We start from the raw sequence: 15,522 nt of genomic DNA, 5'->3' as shown, positions 1-15,522 counted from the left end.
TATATTCTCATTTCATTCTCATTTCATGCACGTTGTTAATAAACATATCATTGTCGCTCATACAATTTAGTAATATTGGTTTTTAATTGAAAGATAGTTATCAATGAAGGCTTCTTTGTTAGGATTGTTTACATGTTATTCTGATGTTTTCATTTCATCCCATATGTATTTAAATCTTAAATTTCGTATGTTCATGTATATTCATTTTCGAATATGAACAATGGCACAACTAAACCAAATTGGAATCCATATATATTTGACGATTAAGCATCGGATATGTATCAAAAACCTTAACAAACCGGAAATAAGTAAATTAGCCATGCATGTTCCTTTCATCAAGCTAAGTTTTTACTCGTTTAGACTCTTTAGGCAAACAAACTATATATACAAACTAACCCGAGCTTGAAACATATCTCACAAGCGAAGACGAACTACAATATGCAAGGCTCAATTGAACATGACATTAAAAAGTTTAAAGGAGTGGCTAGATGGTAACCATTCATGTGATTATCACACCATTAGGGGTCTGTGTATTGAGAGACTGAGGTTCAAGTTGTGCCAAATGCAAGTCTGAAAATGGAAGCTAACTGTCGATTAACAAATACTCAGCATGAACGATTCGCAGGTACCAACAAGAACAAGTTAAAGTTTAGAGACAAAAAATATAACAGTCTATTAAGGATAAGTATATGGCCTGAAAACCCGAAGCACGACCGAGCCCGGCCCGGCCGGTAGTTAATCGGTCCGGTCCACTGATTATAAAATTGTGGATTTTCGATCTTCGGATGGTTCAGTCTAAATAGGGAAAAAAAAAAACCCTGAAGCCCGTTAATAACCCGAAAGGTGTAATAAAGTATAAGGCTTTTGAGTAATGGGCTTTTAATATTCCGCTAGCATATTGACCGGTGTTTATAATTTAAAGGGGAAAAAAAGAACAATCAAACAAACGTTTCCTTGTCTCACACTAGCACGTTTGGAGCCGGGAGGAAAAGAAACCTAGCGATTAATCACTCTAAATACGCTCTTCAACATCAATGGTACGTATAATCGATCTTTTCTTTCTTCTACTTCTTCTTTGCTACTATATATGTGTGTGTGGTGTGTGTATATAATACATATATATACCCATAAAGGGTGAGGATTCAAGTTGGGGACATCTTGACCATTAAATTAAAATCAATGATCTTTCAATCTTTTTTTAGAACGACATTCTAATCTATTATTACTTCTAAATTACATGCATGCCTAGGATGAAACCCATGACTCTCGAAAAATCCCTATTAATCCACCCTCACAAATATGAGAAGTGGGACTCGAACCCAGGTGGTTGCCCTAAAGTCAAAGACCTTACCAATAGGCCACCAACCCCATTGGCTACCATTGATTTTCATCAAATGGTCAAGATTGTTCTAATTTAACCCCTCAAGTTAGAAACAACTTGAGGGGATATACTCATAAAAGAATACATAATCATCCTATCTCTTGAAATTATGATTTGCGCAAACGAGATTTATGATACTACAATATATATGGGTGGTCCAATGGACCAATATGATTTTATTGTCTATGAATGAAATTTAATATATGGAATGATATTGATAAAATGGCCTATCTATACTATATTATAAAGCAAATTTACTTTTTAACTTTAAATTTTTCAACATTTCAACATTCATATAATATCTTTAAAAAGAAATCTCAACCACTTATTTTTTTCTCCCTCCTCAAATCTCAACGACTTATTTTTCTCTCTTCTCCATAAATCATTTTATTCCTCTAATTCATTCAAAATATTTTATTTCAAAAGCGTATATCGATAAATTGTAAAAATTATATGGGTGTTCTTAAAATTTCATGCTCTTTTATTAGAGATGTCATTCAATATACTTTCGACGAATTTTTAAATCCGAGCGCGGAGCCCAGACGGCTAAGGCATGTTGCTATCACACTCTATGACCTATCACTTCGTAACACCTATCATACTCTATGACCTATCACCCTCACCATCTCACCGCTGCAACACGCGGGTACTTTGTCACGCTATTGATAAAAGGAACCGATATTGCATTCTGCTTGTTTGGATATTTTTTTCTTGATACTGCTGGAAATCTGGAATGCATCGGTGGGCTTAAGCCCAATAGGTAGTTTGCAATACCAAAAATGTAGCCTGCAAAAACACAAAAGAAACAATTCGTGCATAATGGCTTTTAACCAAGACCGTACCGGTTTATCCCACGACTGAACCGACCCGCCTGATATCTAAACGGTCCGGTCCTCGGTTTTTATTTTCAAGTGTTTCCGGGCTTCGGGTTTATCCGGGGAGCTCATTCTTACAAACCTATAATCTTTTTAAGCCACTTTTGATAACTTATTTCACTAACAATAAAATATTTGAAAATATAACTTTTCGGTGAACAAAATTTTAAAATGGGCCACAATATTTTAGGGCCGATTAAAGAAAAAATTTCAAGGATAAAATGTAATACAAACTAACCAGGGGGACGATTTCTGACATTTAGACTAAATATACACTCGCAGTTTTCTTGATCAAAAAGATAGATACAATATACATACACCACTTTCTCCCCTTTTTTGGCTTACTTATTTCTAGGGTTTTAAATCTCCATCAAATCAGATTCGTCATCATAATCAAATTCATATCCACAGATCCGTAATTCGATTTCACCATGGTAAAAATTCACCTTTTATTCCACCTGTTTATTCTAATTTACTTATCGATTTTAATTTTATTTATTTATTTACTGAATTCAAACCCTATGTGTGTAATTATTGAATTTTTGTGTAGGAGAATGGAGGAAGTAATTTGGACTCTCAAATAGAGTCACTGTTGAATGTCGAGAAGCAGATGAGAATGAACGGCGATGTCGCCGGCTTGAAGAAAGCCGTAATGGATATCATTCAGCTTTGCTTTCAAGCTCGCGCTTGGAAGACTCTCAATGACCAGATTGTTGTTTTATCGAAACGCCGTGGACAGTTGAAACAGGTATATATATATATACTCTTTCATTTATATATATATATATATCAGATACATGTAGGTGTAGATAGGGTTAGGTTGAAATGATAAAGGAGTGAATCTAAGAAATTTATATTCCGAAAGAGGAAAAATGTTATTGACAAGGTGTTGAGATGTAATCTGAATGTTAGTTTCCCCACAGTGAAATTTGATAGGTGACCGATTTTATATTTTTGATGACTGGCTAGACTCGGTCCGAAATTATATAGGAAGTTGATAGGAACTGTAAATATTTAAAAACGAGCCTTTTAATCGAAGCCCTAGAGTAACGAATGACAGAACTTGATGAAGTGTATTCTGTTGCATCATCGAGCCTGACAGATTGGAGGGTATTTAAGAAGCTTCGACATTAGTTACTACTATTGATGGAGTAACTATAAGTGGTTGTAGTAGCTTCTTTTCATTGGTTTTTAGTTTGTTTAAGATCATTCAACTTTGAATGTTTGCAGCTTCACATATCCTTTTAGCCAACTCTGTTGCCATATACATCATCAATATACTATAACATTTTGCACATTAGGTTTTAATATCAGTAAAATTTGCATAATGGCTACTTTCTCCCGATTATCAAACCACACTGAGGTGTCGTTGCCATCCCCCAAACGAGCAATCACGGACCCGCTAGTTTACTTCTTCTCTGAAGCAGCTTTATTCAATCCCTCTACACATCAGACTAATGGAACATCAAAACATATATTTTAGTCTATACGGATGTACCCATCTTACCAAGGGAGGTGTCGTTTTGCGTTTACAAATATGAGCCGTCATCAAAGCAACATTCCAATTTGCGACTTTGGGAGTTCCCTGAGACCTAGGTTTTGCCTCTTGTTAGTTGTTTTTGGAACCATAAGAACCATGTATCAGCTTTTAAATTACTATGGTTTTTGAAACGGGAAGGATTAGCATTGACAACCAATATACTTGCATAGATGAGATTCCTGCAATAGTAAGTTCTAGACGGCCTGCAAACACAAGGGACCTGTTTATCCATTCGCGCAATCTAGTTTTTTTTTTTTTGTTGCCATTTTGACCAATGTTTTACAATTCTTTGTGCAATAGGCTAGTAGGTATTAACAGTACCTTTAAGTAATAGCCTGAAAGCTCACTTTCATCAAATGATAGAATTTCAAGAGTATGTGTCTTTAACGAGCTCAATTTGTACACAAGAAGGCTGTTCTCTCTTTCTTCTCTTTTTCTTTTTTTTTTTTTTTTTGGTGAAAATGTGAATTATATTAACTTTCAAAAAATATGTACATATTTACATATATATGTATCTTGGACAGCCCCAAGAACATCAATCAAAATGCAACAGACTAAAATCCTGAACAAATACAGAAATAAATACTAAAAAAACTCAAACTAATTCCCCTGTCATCCAAACATTCTAAAAGCTGAGCACTGCAAAACCAATTCAAAGCCATTCAGCACCCATAATACTTTGAGACATACACTCTACTTCAGCTCCAACATTCAACAGGGCCATGCAATGGAATAGGCATATCCATGCACTTAAACCTAAAATACTGCAGCTATTTATGACTGCTCCTCAAACACAAAAACTTAGGAAAAGGCTGTTCTCTTTGTTATGGCTGGATTCAGTCTTTTTTATTATCATCCAAAGAGTTCTTGATAACAACAATGGGTTCAACATCTCCATGCTTAAAAAATTTTCAGATCAACTGCCAAGCACAAGTATGTTATATGAAGCTATTCACACTTATGGAATCTGAAAAGTCCTTTTTCAATTTGGTATCTATACGGATAAGAACCTTAATGATTAATGTAAACGGAGGGATGAGGATAGTAGTGTTTTCCGCCAAGGGCTTTCTTGAAAATGCCGTAAATGTTACCCTTTACATTCGGTTTGAAAGATACGGTTTTTGTACAGTACATTTCATGATTCATTCGGCCTATTTTTTTGGGTGGATTACAACATTGTTTAAATAAGTTCTGAGAATTCTCAACCTGCCACATCATACACCTTCAGAATAGTAACTTTGAATTTTCCAAGTACATTGGGGTGTATCCCTCGATTGGAGCTATCCTCTCATAAGCTCGTCTTCAAAGTATATTATTCAAAATGTTTCATTCTGAATATATTCAGAGTTGTTTGTATCAGCTATATCAGTTAGACATTCGTGATTTCTGTTAGCAGTGATTTTACTCAAGCACTATTAAATGACATTGCAACAAGCAATCAGTCTATAATCTGTCACTTTATCTTTTGTGGCCACCTTCATTGGTAAAGTGGTTTTGTCGCATCAATTTCCAAATTTTCGTTGACAAAATAATGTCTCACTTCCAAACATTGTATCTTTTCCCACGTTGCCATTTTGAAATGTATGTAACCTTCAGTGTTAGCGACCAGGAGATTTGTCATTTTGAATGTAAATCAATGGTCTTAACCTCATCATCTTCAAAATGGTGTATTTTAAACTGATGTTTAGTTGGTGAAAGAAAGTTTAAGTTGGTTGGATTTGGATCGGTTGGGTGATGTTTTACCAACTGACTTTGCACTATATTACCATCATAAGGCATCTCATCAGGTCCTCTAACAGCTTCAATAGAATTTCTCTGTATCTATCCCTTAATTTTCTGAGTTCAAGTTACCTTTAATGATTATTGTGCTGAAAAAAGAGGTCTGGCTCAAGCCGGTTTTCGGATAATTTGGACATAGACAAATATACAAGTAAAGGGGAACACATGATAATTTAAAGTTCTGAGCGCGCATAGTTCTTAAATTTCTAATTCTTAAAAAAATGGAATTGCTTTTGTTGGGTTTGTGAAGACCTTGGGCTTAATTAGCTTAGGGCCGGTTTTAACAAAATGTTTAGGAGCCCATATTAGGTTCCTTGTTCACCAAGTTTTAAACCCAAATCTGATTTCTATATATATTCTGGTCTTTGCATTCTACTTGTTGTACTGAGCATATTAGTAAAATCCTTAGTTTCAGCCGTGGATTAGTTCACACACATGTGTGAGATACCACATTAAGTCTCGTGTTTTTTATTTGTCTTGTTATTCTTCCGCTGTACAACCTGATCACTAACAGATCCGATTCTTAACAGCTTTTGCTTTCCTATTTGTTTGGTTTGAAATTGTAATTGTAATATATATATTTGAAAGCTTTTCATTATTTTTAATATGTGATGCTTCACTCACAGGCTGAGTTCCTAGAGTTCTTATGTATTAAATGTATGAAAAATGGAATTGCTTTTGGTTTTCTATTTGTTTGGTTTGAAGCTGTAATACATATTTGAAAGCTTTATATTATTTCTAATATGTGATGTTTCACTCACAGGCTGTCACTGCTATGGTCCAACAAGCAATGCAGTATATAGATGAGACACCAGATGTTGAAACCAAGATTGAGCTTATTAAAACTCTAAACAGTGTATCGGCTGGGAAGGTTAGCTTGATAACATCAGTTTTTGTGCTTTTTTTGTTGAGGGTTATTGCTTTCAACCTCTTAAACTGCATCATCCACTTGTAGATTTATGTGGAGATTGAGAGAGCCCGATTGGTTAAAAGACTAGCTAAGATTAAGGAAGAGCAAGGGCAGATAGCTGAGGCTGCCGATTTGATGCAAGAAATTGCGGTTAGTTACTATACTTGAAAATCATGTACATAAATTATTGCCGTGCTTGAATTAGATTGTTGGAACAATATTTAAGTTGCTGACTTTAAGTCACCATTTTTGTTGGATTCAATATTTCTGCTTATGATAATCTGAATGAGGAATCAGTTCTGGATAATTTGTAATTCACTGGCTGCAAGAAAATTCATCCTTTGTGTATAAAATAAATTGCTTTCGATTTCCATCAACTTAATATCTCTCGTTCCTTCACAGTAATTTCATTTCTGGTCATGTATCTACTAATTGCTTGTCAGCATTTCCAAACACTCACATCTGTTTATCTGGTTACTACAGTGTTAAACAGAAGCATACAAATCCAAACACACTATAAAGTAGCTCTCTTATACTACTAATATCTGTCTTGGTGCTGGTCACAGGTGGAAACTTTTGGTGCAATGGCAAAAACTGAAAAGATTGCGTTCATTTTGGAACAAGTAAGAAAATATTCTTCAATCTTCCTACCTTATATTTGGAACCGAGGTATGACTCATGGTACCGTAATGTACGCAGGTGCGTCTGTGTCTAGATCGACAAGATTATGTGCGTGCACAGATCCTTTCAAGGAAGATTAGCCCCCGAGTTTTTGAATCCGATCCTTCTAAAGAAAAGAAAAAGCCAAAAGAAGGTGAGAGTATTGTGGAAGAAGCCCCTGCTGATATACCATCATTGCTGGAACTAAAGAGGATTTACTATGAACATATGATACGGTATGCAAACCTGTGATTTTCTTGTTTCAAAGTTGTTTTAATAATTTATATAAAGTAATCATATGTTTTGTATAATCAGAATCCAATATTTAACTGCAGTTAAACTGGCTGTAGGAGATGGTGTGTAGATCTGCTTTTGTTATTCGAAACCATGATACTAAGTTAATTAGTGGTTGCGAAATTTTAATGTATGAGTTTGTCCATAAAAAATAACTTGATTTTAAATAGAAAGTTGTATGACTATACAGGGTATATATATATATATATATGGGGGAAGGGAATATGAGGCTGTTGGACACCCAAGTTGGGTTGGGTGAAAAACCCCACACATACCTTTTTTTAAAAGGTAAAAATCATGGGGGGCCATGTATTTATTTAAAATATTAAAATATTAGTATGTGAGGGGTTTTTCACCCAAGTTGGGTGCATAACAGCCTCATACTCACTTTTCCTTATATATATATATATATATATATTCTCTTTTAACTTGAGTTAAAATATTCTAAATTGTGATAAAAGGAGTAATTAGATAATTTTGTTTTTCCCTTTAATAACTTCTTTGTTGCAACTATTCTGAAACTGTGAATCTGTTAATGTTTATTGGACCCTTAATCATCGGATGCGGCTTCTGTTAAAGATCATGCTCGTCTAATATCCAAGATTACGAAAAACCATAACTTATGTCTATTATATGTTGCTGTTAATCAATCCCTTTTTTTACATTCGTTTTTTGGCTCTCTTTGAGTTTCTTTTACTGTTTCTTATATTATTTCTACCTTTTATATATGTGCAGCTATTATTCACACAACAATGAGTACCTCGAAATCTGCAGATGTTACAAATCGATATATGAAATTCCTTCTGTTAAGGAAGACCCTTCAAAGTGGATACCGGTAAAAACTCTCCTCATTTGTTGTTTCCTTAAACTATTTAGGTTTCAACGTGTCTCATAAATCTTTAATTTTGTCTATAAATTTAATTATTTATTAATTTAATTTAATGCAGGTTTTGAGGAAAATTTGCTGGTATTTGGTTCTGGCACCACATGATCCTATGCAGTCAAGTCTTTTGAATTCTACCTTAGAGGATAAAAATCTTTCAGAAATTCCTCATTTTAGGTACATTCTTTTAAAATATCCGATTATTTAAGCTTCTCCATAGTTATTTACATTTTTAAAGCAAAACATCACCAAAGTCAACCAGGTTCATGGGTAGAAATTGCGATGTGTATTCTTATCCTATCTTATTTTGTGTTATAAATTTACTCATGACCTTCGCTGTGGTTTCTCCCTGTGGTTATAAGGTTGCTACTAAAACAAGTGATAACAATGGAAGTCATTCAGTGGACTGCTTTGTGGAATGCTTTTAAAGACGAGTTTGAAAACGAAAAGAACTTGCTTGGTGGCTCATTAGGAGACAAAGCTGCAGAGGATCTTCAGGAGAGAATTATAGAGCATGTAAATTTTCATTAAATTAGTGTTGCATTTTTCTTATATTTCATTGATAGAAATGTCCATTTGCTTATTGCAGTCTTTTTGTACTTGCAGAATATCTTAGTTGTCTCGAAGTACTACACAAGGATCACGGTGAAAAGACTTGCAGAGCTGCTTTGTCTAACAATCGAGGTCTGTATACATTTTTCTTTACATATATGTCCACATTTCTTATTGTTCCTTGATAAGTAAAAGCCTTTTCTATATGACAGCTTAGATATATTATAATCTCATACCACACGCCCAGAGATAATGTTAATGAATTAGAAGTTTATGCATTTGCAAAACTTTTTTTTCAAGTTTTAATAGTTATATTAATGAGGAACACAGTAATAGTGATTGAAAACAAAATTATGACATTGCTTGGTTTAGGAGGTTTTGTGCATTATATATAGGGTTTTGGATGACTTCCAACCACTACCTCTTTGAACCATTTTAACATGTATTACCAATTTACCATGCACCCCAAAAAGAGCATTTAGTACTACTAAATTACTCAGAATTGTTAGAAGTTAGATTATTAAGAGCAACATGATGTCCCTACCATTTTATGACTCCAGTACTACACAAGAACAACTATCTTAGCTTTTTGAGGGAGGGTTTTGGATCTGTCCGTGTTTTGGTTGTAGTGTTATTGAATTTAGTCAATTTGATCATCAATCAGCTACTGTAATAAAACAGGCTGTCCAAGATAGTGTTCGGACCTGTTTTTGTTATTTGAAATGTAACAAATAGATTATCACATTTTGGAGTGTTTGTCAAATCTGATTGTTGATAAAGGAACGGTTCCGTCATCATTTTAAACATGTGTAAATGGGTAATCAGGTTCAAACATAAACCAAGCATCTTTATGGTTGTGTTACTCTTAGAAAACATCTTATTAGCTAATATTATTCCCGGTGTTTCAGGAAGCGGAAAAACATCTTTCTGATATGGTGGTATCGAAAGCACTGGTAGCGAAGGTAGACCGACCTTTAGGTATTGTTTGTTTCCAGTCAGCCAAAGACAGCAACGATGTTCTAAATTCATGGGCAATGAACTTGGAGAAGGTTCTAGACCTTGTTGAGAAAAGTTGCCACCAAATTCACAAGGAAACAATGGTCCACAAAGCAGCCTTGAAAGTATGAACACCTGATGGATGACATGGCCATCACATAAACACATGGAAAGGTATTTGACCAGGTTCTTGATGATTAGTGTGTGTTTTTCCACATTGAAGACTTGTAATGAGAATGGTCGATTGTAAGAGGTGGACAGATGTTTTATGATTTCCTATCATTTAATTAGTTATCTTTTGCTTTTGGTGATATAGTACTGAATCTGTGACTTGAAATATGTAGTACCTTGTCTAAATCATTTGTTTTGAACCATACAATTTGCATCGCAATATGCTTTAACTTGTTATGCATAGACAGTATAGTGTTAGCCACTTATGCTTGACTTTGATCTAGAGTAAAGACCTTAGGCGGCGGTAAAATGACTTGCGGACACGTTAGGTAATGGGTTCGAACTTGATTTGAGTTCATATCAAGATGATTTGGGCTGGGTTATCCAGTTGACCAGCTGACAATGCGTTAACATGCTTATGAATATTGTGTAATATAGATACCGACAAATCTGTGTTTTCAAAACAGTTGTCCAGGTGCAAACTAATTTGTATATAGATATGGAGTTGACAACTTACCACAACATGATCTTTTACAAAGAGTCTGCAATGCGTGCCAATGGTGCTAATTGATACGTAATAGCGTTAATACCCAAGCATATTTTAAGTTATGTTAAGTCCGTCCTAAAATGTCTCGATAACTTTAGGAGTTAATGGATGTTTCCATGGTTCGTGGATGATCATAGCTATCGGCTAAACACAATTATCGGCTAAACAGATACTGGTTTGACAAACTGTGAACGTAAATCAGACCTTTGTTTAACAGAAATTGGTTTAGCCGTTTAGGTCTCTGATTAACTGAAAATGAAATTGTTAAATCATGTATCATCCTTGAATTAACCATGGATATATTTTGTAAGGCGTTGGGTTATTGTTCATGTGAGACTGGGTCAAAAGGTTTAGCGGTTTTGAGAGTATAAATATGTAGCATGAGGGAAACTTTAGAGTGAATACAAGAGGTGATCTTGAGGTGTCGCCTCATGCTGGATCTTGAGAAGCAAGTGTAGTAGCGAGCTAGCGGCTACATGTAGATGTGGGCAAAAAAACCGGTTCCAAAAAACGGGTTCTGGATTATCCAAGAACCGTATCCGACTGGAACCGGTTCCTGAAGAACCGCCGGCTCGGGATCGGTTCCACTTTTGGATCCAAAAATCGGTTCCTTACCGGTCGGTTCCAATCGGTTCCGAAAACACCGAAAAAACATGGTCAAACGTTGACCAAGAACCGGTTCCAATCCAATGCCCACCTCTAGCTACATGTGAAGGACTGAATGGTAGGTTTTTAGTTTTTTTTTTATAGCCCATTATTTTTAAGCCTTACTGGAAAAAAAAACCCAATGCAAATGTTTATTTCTATCTAAAATAAAACTTTCATAAATCGATAGCCAGACAAGATTTTTCCTATTTAGATTACATGCGAATAACGAGTCTGTCTTATGTTGATATATACGGCCTAGCCAGAACTAAATAATCATTTTCAATCTTTTTCTTGTCTTTACCAGGAGATTTACCTAAAAAGATTTCAGATATAATGTCTTATATGAAAACATGATCTTGCACACTAATCACCTTATAAGCGGGGTTAAATGGGTGGGAACTCTCTGGTCCCATGTATCGTATAGGTTCCCTAAGTCACTACCGCATAGACTACAGCTCGGTGACTCTCTGAGAAACTAGGTGGGAGGGAATATGCTTAGCAAGGATTTGAACCTGCTTATAGCTGCCTAGAACTCTTTATTAGGGGATGGTACCATTGTGGTTTCACCCCATTGGTTAATCACCTTATAATTCCCACTCAATAATCACCTTCATGGTGGTTGCCAATGCTTTAAAACCGGATATTATAACCGGACCGAGTAAAGCAAAAATCCGGTTCAATAGGTTGGACTGGTTGAGCTGGGCGGTTGAATCAGATGGATTGTTTTAATTTTAATTATAAAAAACTACTAAACTTATTTTTTTTGGAACGACAGAGAAACTTTATTAAGAATGCAACTAGCAAAACACTAGCTGCAAATTACAAATACAAGAGATAAACAACACCAAACCAAAATCTAAAACCATAAGAGAAAACACTCCATCTATGCCACACCTATCCATATCAGACCAAAAGAAATGCCAAAAACGAAACCAACACAAGCTTATCAACATTGAAGTGAAGGGGCGTGCATTCCATTGATCCCTAGTCACATCACTTTTTTTTTTATCTCAATTTGAAATCCATAGATAAGAGGTAGTCATGATTGAATTGAATAACTCCATACTAGTAGTTCGAACCTCATTGTGTAACGTATTGTTTCTAGCTTTCCATGCATGCCACCACCAAATAAAAAGAATTGCCTCCAATTGATTACATTTTCTTGATTTAGCACTCAAGTTATGACACCATTTAAGAATATCTTCAGGTAACAAATCCGGAATGAAGTATTTCATCCATGAACTTAGCAGTTTTCTCGTGTCCTTTGTAAATCGACAAAGTTGAAAGATGTGACTATAATATTTGACCCCATTAGAGCAAAGATGACATATGACACTAGATACATCAACACCTTCTGCAAAAAGGTTAATTGTGATAGGTAGGCAGTCACGTCGCATTCTTTACACAAAATTCGTTGAAATTTTTTTTTTTTTACAATCCATTAAACAATAATACTTATACCTTTTAGTTATAATGAAAAAAAAATAAAATATAAGCTTCAAAATTCCCAAACAACAAAAATTAACATTAAAATATAATTTTAAACTAAAATTAAAAACAAATATATATATTCAAAAAAGGATGAACCAGAACTGCCAAATAGAAAAAAAAAAAAAAAGGTCAAAAATCAGAAAACTAGTCGGTCACTCGATCCAACCGATAGACGGTTCGAAACTCAAAACCAAACTAACCAGAAAACCAAAAAATGCCGGCTCAACTCGGTAAAAAAAAAAAAAGAAAATTTCGTCAAAAACGTTGTTACTCCATAATTATGTATGGGCCATGTGATGGGCTTTTTGAGGTGGGCTTAATACTACAACCAAAAATGATAAATTGATGGAAAAATAAAAAACCCTAATAAACACAATACTGGTCATTTGCATTGCAGTTCATCGGAGATCTTTCCTTCCTTTCCATCACAGCCGCCGCCACCATGGTAAAAATCAAAACCTCTTTGTTCACTCTGTATCTCATAAATTATATACATACATACATATCTATACATATATGTGTATATATTATACGATACTGCGATGTACAACACTTTGCTGTGTGTTTCTAGCATCAGATAACACTTGTTTCTGAAACAGTTATTAGCTAGGGTTTACTGTACTGATATATATATATATGTTGTTGATGTAAGTAAGTGTTACTAGATCCTGCTGTGTGTATTTGATAAATACTCATTTTTTAGATTGTTCTATTACCCTTTTAACTGGCTGACTGAAATTTTGACTGACAGTATAAATTTTATGCTAAATAGTGTGATGACGTGCTAATCGTATAGTTCGAAAAATAAATAAGTTTCGATGAGAACGTTGACACGAATCTGGTAAAGTTCGTGTCGTGTGGTTAGAAAGTTGTCCATAAACTTAGTCGAGGCCAGCTTTGAAAGTTAGGAATTTTCCACGATTGGGGCAAATGATGTAAGCCGAAGGTGCGGTCCAATTTCTGTGACCTGGCCGTTCTTTTGTTTTAGTATGATTGCGTACTTTTAATGGTTACTTGCGGTGCCTCGTCATTTGAAGTTTTAAAAGCTTGTACTTTTAATTTGTATGCGGATTGGACTACTTTGTGTAGAATTGTATTATTTATTTTCCAATGTTTTTTCAGGTTAACGTTCCAAAGACTAAGAAAACTTACTGCAAGAACAAGGACTGCCGAAAGCACACCTTGCATAAGGTGACTCAGTACAAAAAGGGAAAAGATAGCTTAGCTGCTCAAGGGAAGCGTCGTTATGACAGGAAACAGTCAGGTTATGGAGGACAGACCAAGCCTGTCTTTCATAAGAAGGTCAATTCACTTTTCACATTTTCTCCGATATTTTCTTCAATGATTTGGAATCATTTTAATATGTGTAATCGAGTTTACTATATTATGTAACTTTCTGAAGTTTGATTTTGATCCTGAATGGCTGGTGTCTGGCTGGAAATAGGTATTTGGGTGGTAAAATCTGCAGGTTGGTAGCGCTCGGTAGGGTAATGGGTGAAAAGTGCATTATGCTTAGGGATCAAAATGGAACAAATCTGTTTTGTCTGACCCAGTAACACTTTTGTTCATCGAATGGATAGTTTTAACTAGCTAGATTTACTAAATGTGGTAACATAAGTTGTGGTCATACATAAATTAGTACGTTAGTGTTTTTAATACCGTGTATTGGTCCTGAGCGTTTAAACACATACTAGGCCAACTACTTTTGTTTTTATGAGTTACTAACTTTTTATTTTTTGAACGGCATCAAAATTTTATTACAAATGCTAGTAAGAAACTAGCGAATACTTAAAAAACATACATCTTGGTCAGTTGGTCTAAAATAGAGAAGAAGAACTATTACTTGAAGAGTTACTAACCTTTTACTTGCTCTTGGAGATAAGAGAGAGAACCAATGTCAACCCATATATTTGTAGGTTTAATTTACTTGTAAAATTGTGTTATCTGATCCATTTGTTTCTCCAATCAACAGGCAAAAACCACTAAGAAGATTGTGCTGAGGTTGCAATGCCAAGGTTGCAAGCATGTGTCACAGCACCCAATTAAGGTAAGCTTTATATTTGTTTTTCAAGAATGTTTTCTTACTCAGTTTAATGGCCGTTAACCACTTCTGTTGTTACTGTTGTGTGCAGAGATGCAAGCATTTTGAGATTGGAGGAGACAAGAAGGGCAAGGGAACCTCACTTTTCTAAGCAGTTATTTGTTATTTTGATATCATTTCAGCTTATAGATATTACGTCTCTTTTCGATTTTCTATGCAACAATTAGCTTTCTGTTGTACCGGTTGAATTTGGCATTACTAGTTGATGGAAATATCTGTTTTGGAGCTTTTGGGTGTTAATTGGATTTTGAATTCGGAAAATAGCATTGTGTGTTTTTCTTTCTGGAGCCTTTTGCGTTACAGGTGTCTTTTACTCTCCTTCAACCTTTGATACAAGTATGTGCTTCACGTGTCTTTCGTTTATAGTTAGATACTAAACCAGGAAGGTTGCAATAAATGTAGTTTGTAAGATATCTAAGTATGTGCATATCCTTGTCCTGTTTTATTCTGCTAATTATGTTTACTCGGACAGCCTGCCATTTTATTTGGTGAAATTTGAAGTAAAATACACTAAATACACATTAGCCTATAGAGTATTACATTTTCATCCACTGTCATGTCCTGAAAGCTGCGGAATTGATATACTCAATGTCATGAAAGTGCAGCTGGATTATTATTATATGGGTTGGTATAATTTCTTGTTCAAGTATGTGTAAAATCCTGATTGTGTTATTTTTTCATGGCCATGGTTCTG

At 34.9% G+C, this 15,522-nt stretch overlaps 2 protein-coding genes across 2 annotated transcripts; both read left to right on the top strand.

Annotated features, from left to right (window-relative positions):
- The first annotated feature begins 2,572 nt into the window (after positions 1 to 2,572).
- LOC122600277 (26S proteasome non-ATPase regulatory subunit 12 homolog A-like) lies at positions 2,573 to 10,244 on the top strand. Its single transcript, XM_043772980.1, has 11 exons — positions 2,573 to 2,690; positions 2,807 to 3,004; positions 6,339 to 6,446; positions 6,531 to 6,635; positions 7,052 to 7,108; positions 7,185 to 7,381; positions 8,175 to 8,274; positions 8,387 to 8,499; positions 8,685 to 8,838; positions 8,929 to 9,006; positions 9,783 to 10,244. Exons 1-11 carry the CDS (start codon positions 2,688 to 2,690, stop codon positions 9,999 to 10,001), a joined length of 1,332 nt encoding a protein of 443 aa, XP_043628915.1. The 5' UTR covers positions 2,573 to 2,687; the 3' UTR covers positions 10,002 to 10,244.
- A 2,825-nt stretch (positions 10,245 to 13,069) lies between these two features.
- Positions 13,070 to 15,089, top strand: LOC122600217 (60S ribosomal protein L44-like). Its single transcript, XM_043772896.1, has 4 exons — positions 13,070 to 13,172; positions 13,850 to 14,029; positions 14,700 to 14,774; positions 14,860 to 15,089. Exons 1-4 carry the CDS (start codon positions 13,170 to 13,172, stop codon positions 14,917 to 14,919), a joined length of 318 nt encoding a protein of 105 aa, XP_043628831.1. The 5' UTR covers positions 13,070 to 13,169; the 3' UTR covers positions 14,920 to 15,089.
- Positions 15,090 to 15,522: the final 433 nt, after the last annotated feature.

This window comes from Erigeron canadensis, chromosome 5 (genome assembly GCF_010389155.1).
Source record: "Erigeron canadensis isolate Cc75 chromosome 5, C_canadensis_v1, whole genome shotgun sequence".
NCBI lineage: Eukaryota > Viridiplantae > Streptophyta > Magnoliopsida > Asterales > Asteraceae > Erigeron > Erigeron canadensis.
The sequence above is the reverse complement of the archived record's forward strand: the minus strand, read 5'-3'. Positions and strand labels throughout refer to the sequence as shown.

Excerpts from the sequence above, each read along its gene's own strand:
- LOC122600277 (XM_043772980.1), top strand. Across the intron at positions 6,447-6,530 it reads ACAGTGTATCGGCTGGGAAG|ATTTATGTGGAGATTGAGAG; the intron begins GTTAGCTTGATA and ends ATCCACTTGTAG. Across the intron at positions 7,109-7,184 it reads TTGCGTTCATTTTGGAACAA|GTGCGTCTGTGTCTAGATCG; the intron begins GTAAGAAAATAT and ends TAATGTACGCAG.
- LOC122600217 (XM_043772896.1), top strand. Across the intron at positions 14,030-14,699 it reads AGCCTGTCTTTCATAAGAAG|GCAAAAACCACTAAGAAGAT; the intron begins GTCAATTCACTT and ends TCCAATCAACAG. Across the intron at positions 14,775-14,859 it reads TGTCACAGCACCCAATTAAG|AGATGCAAGCATTTTGAGAT; the intron begins GTAAGCTTTATA and ends TGTTGTGTGCAG.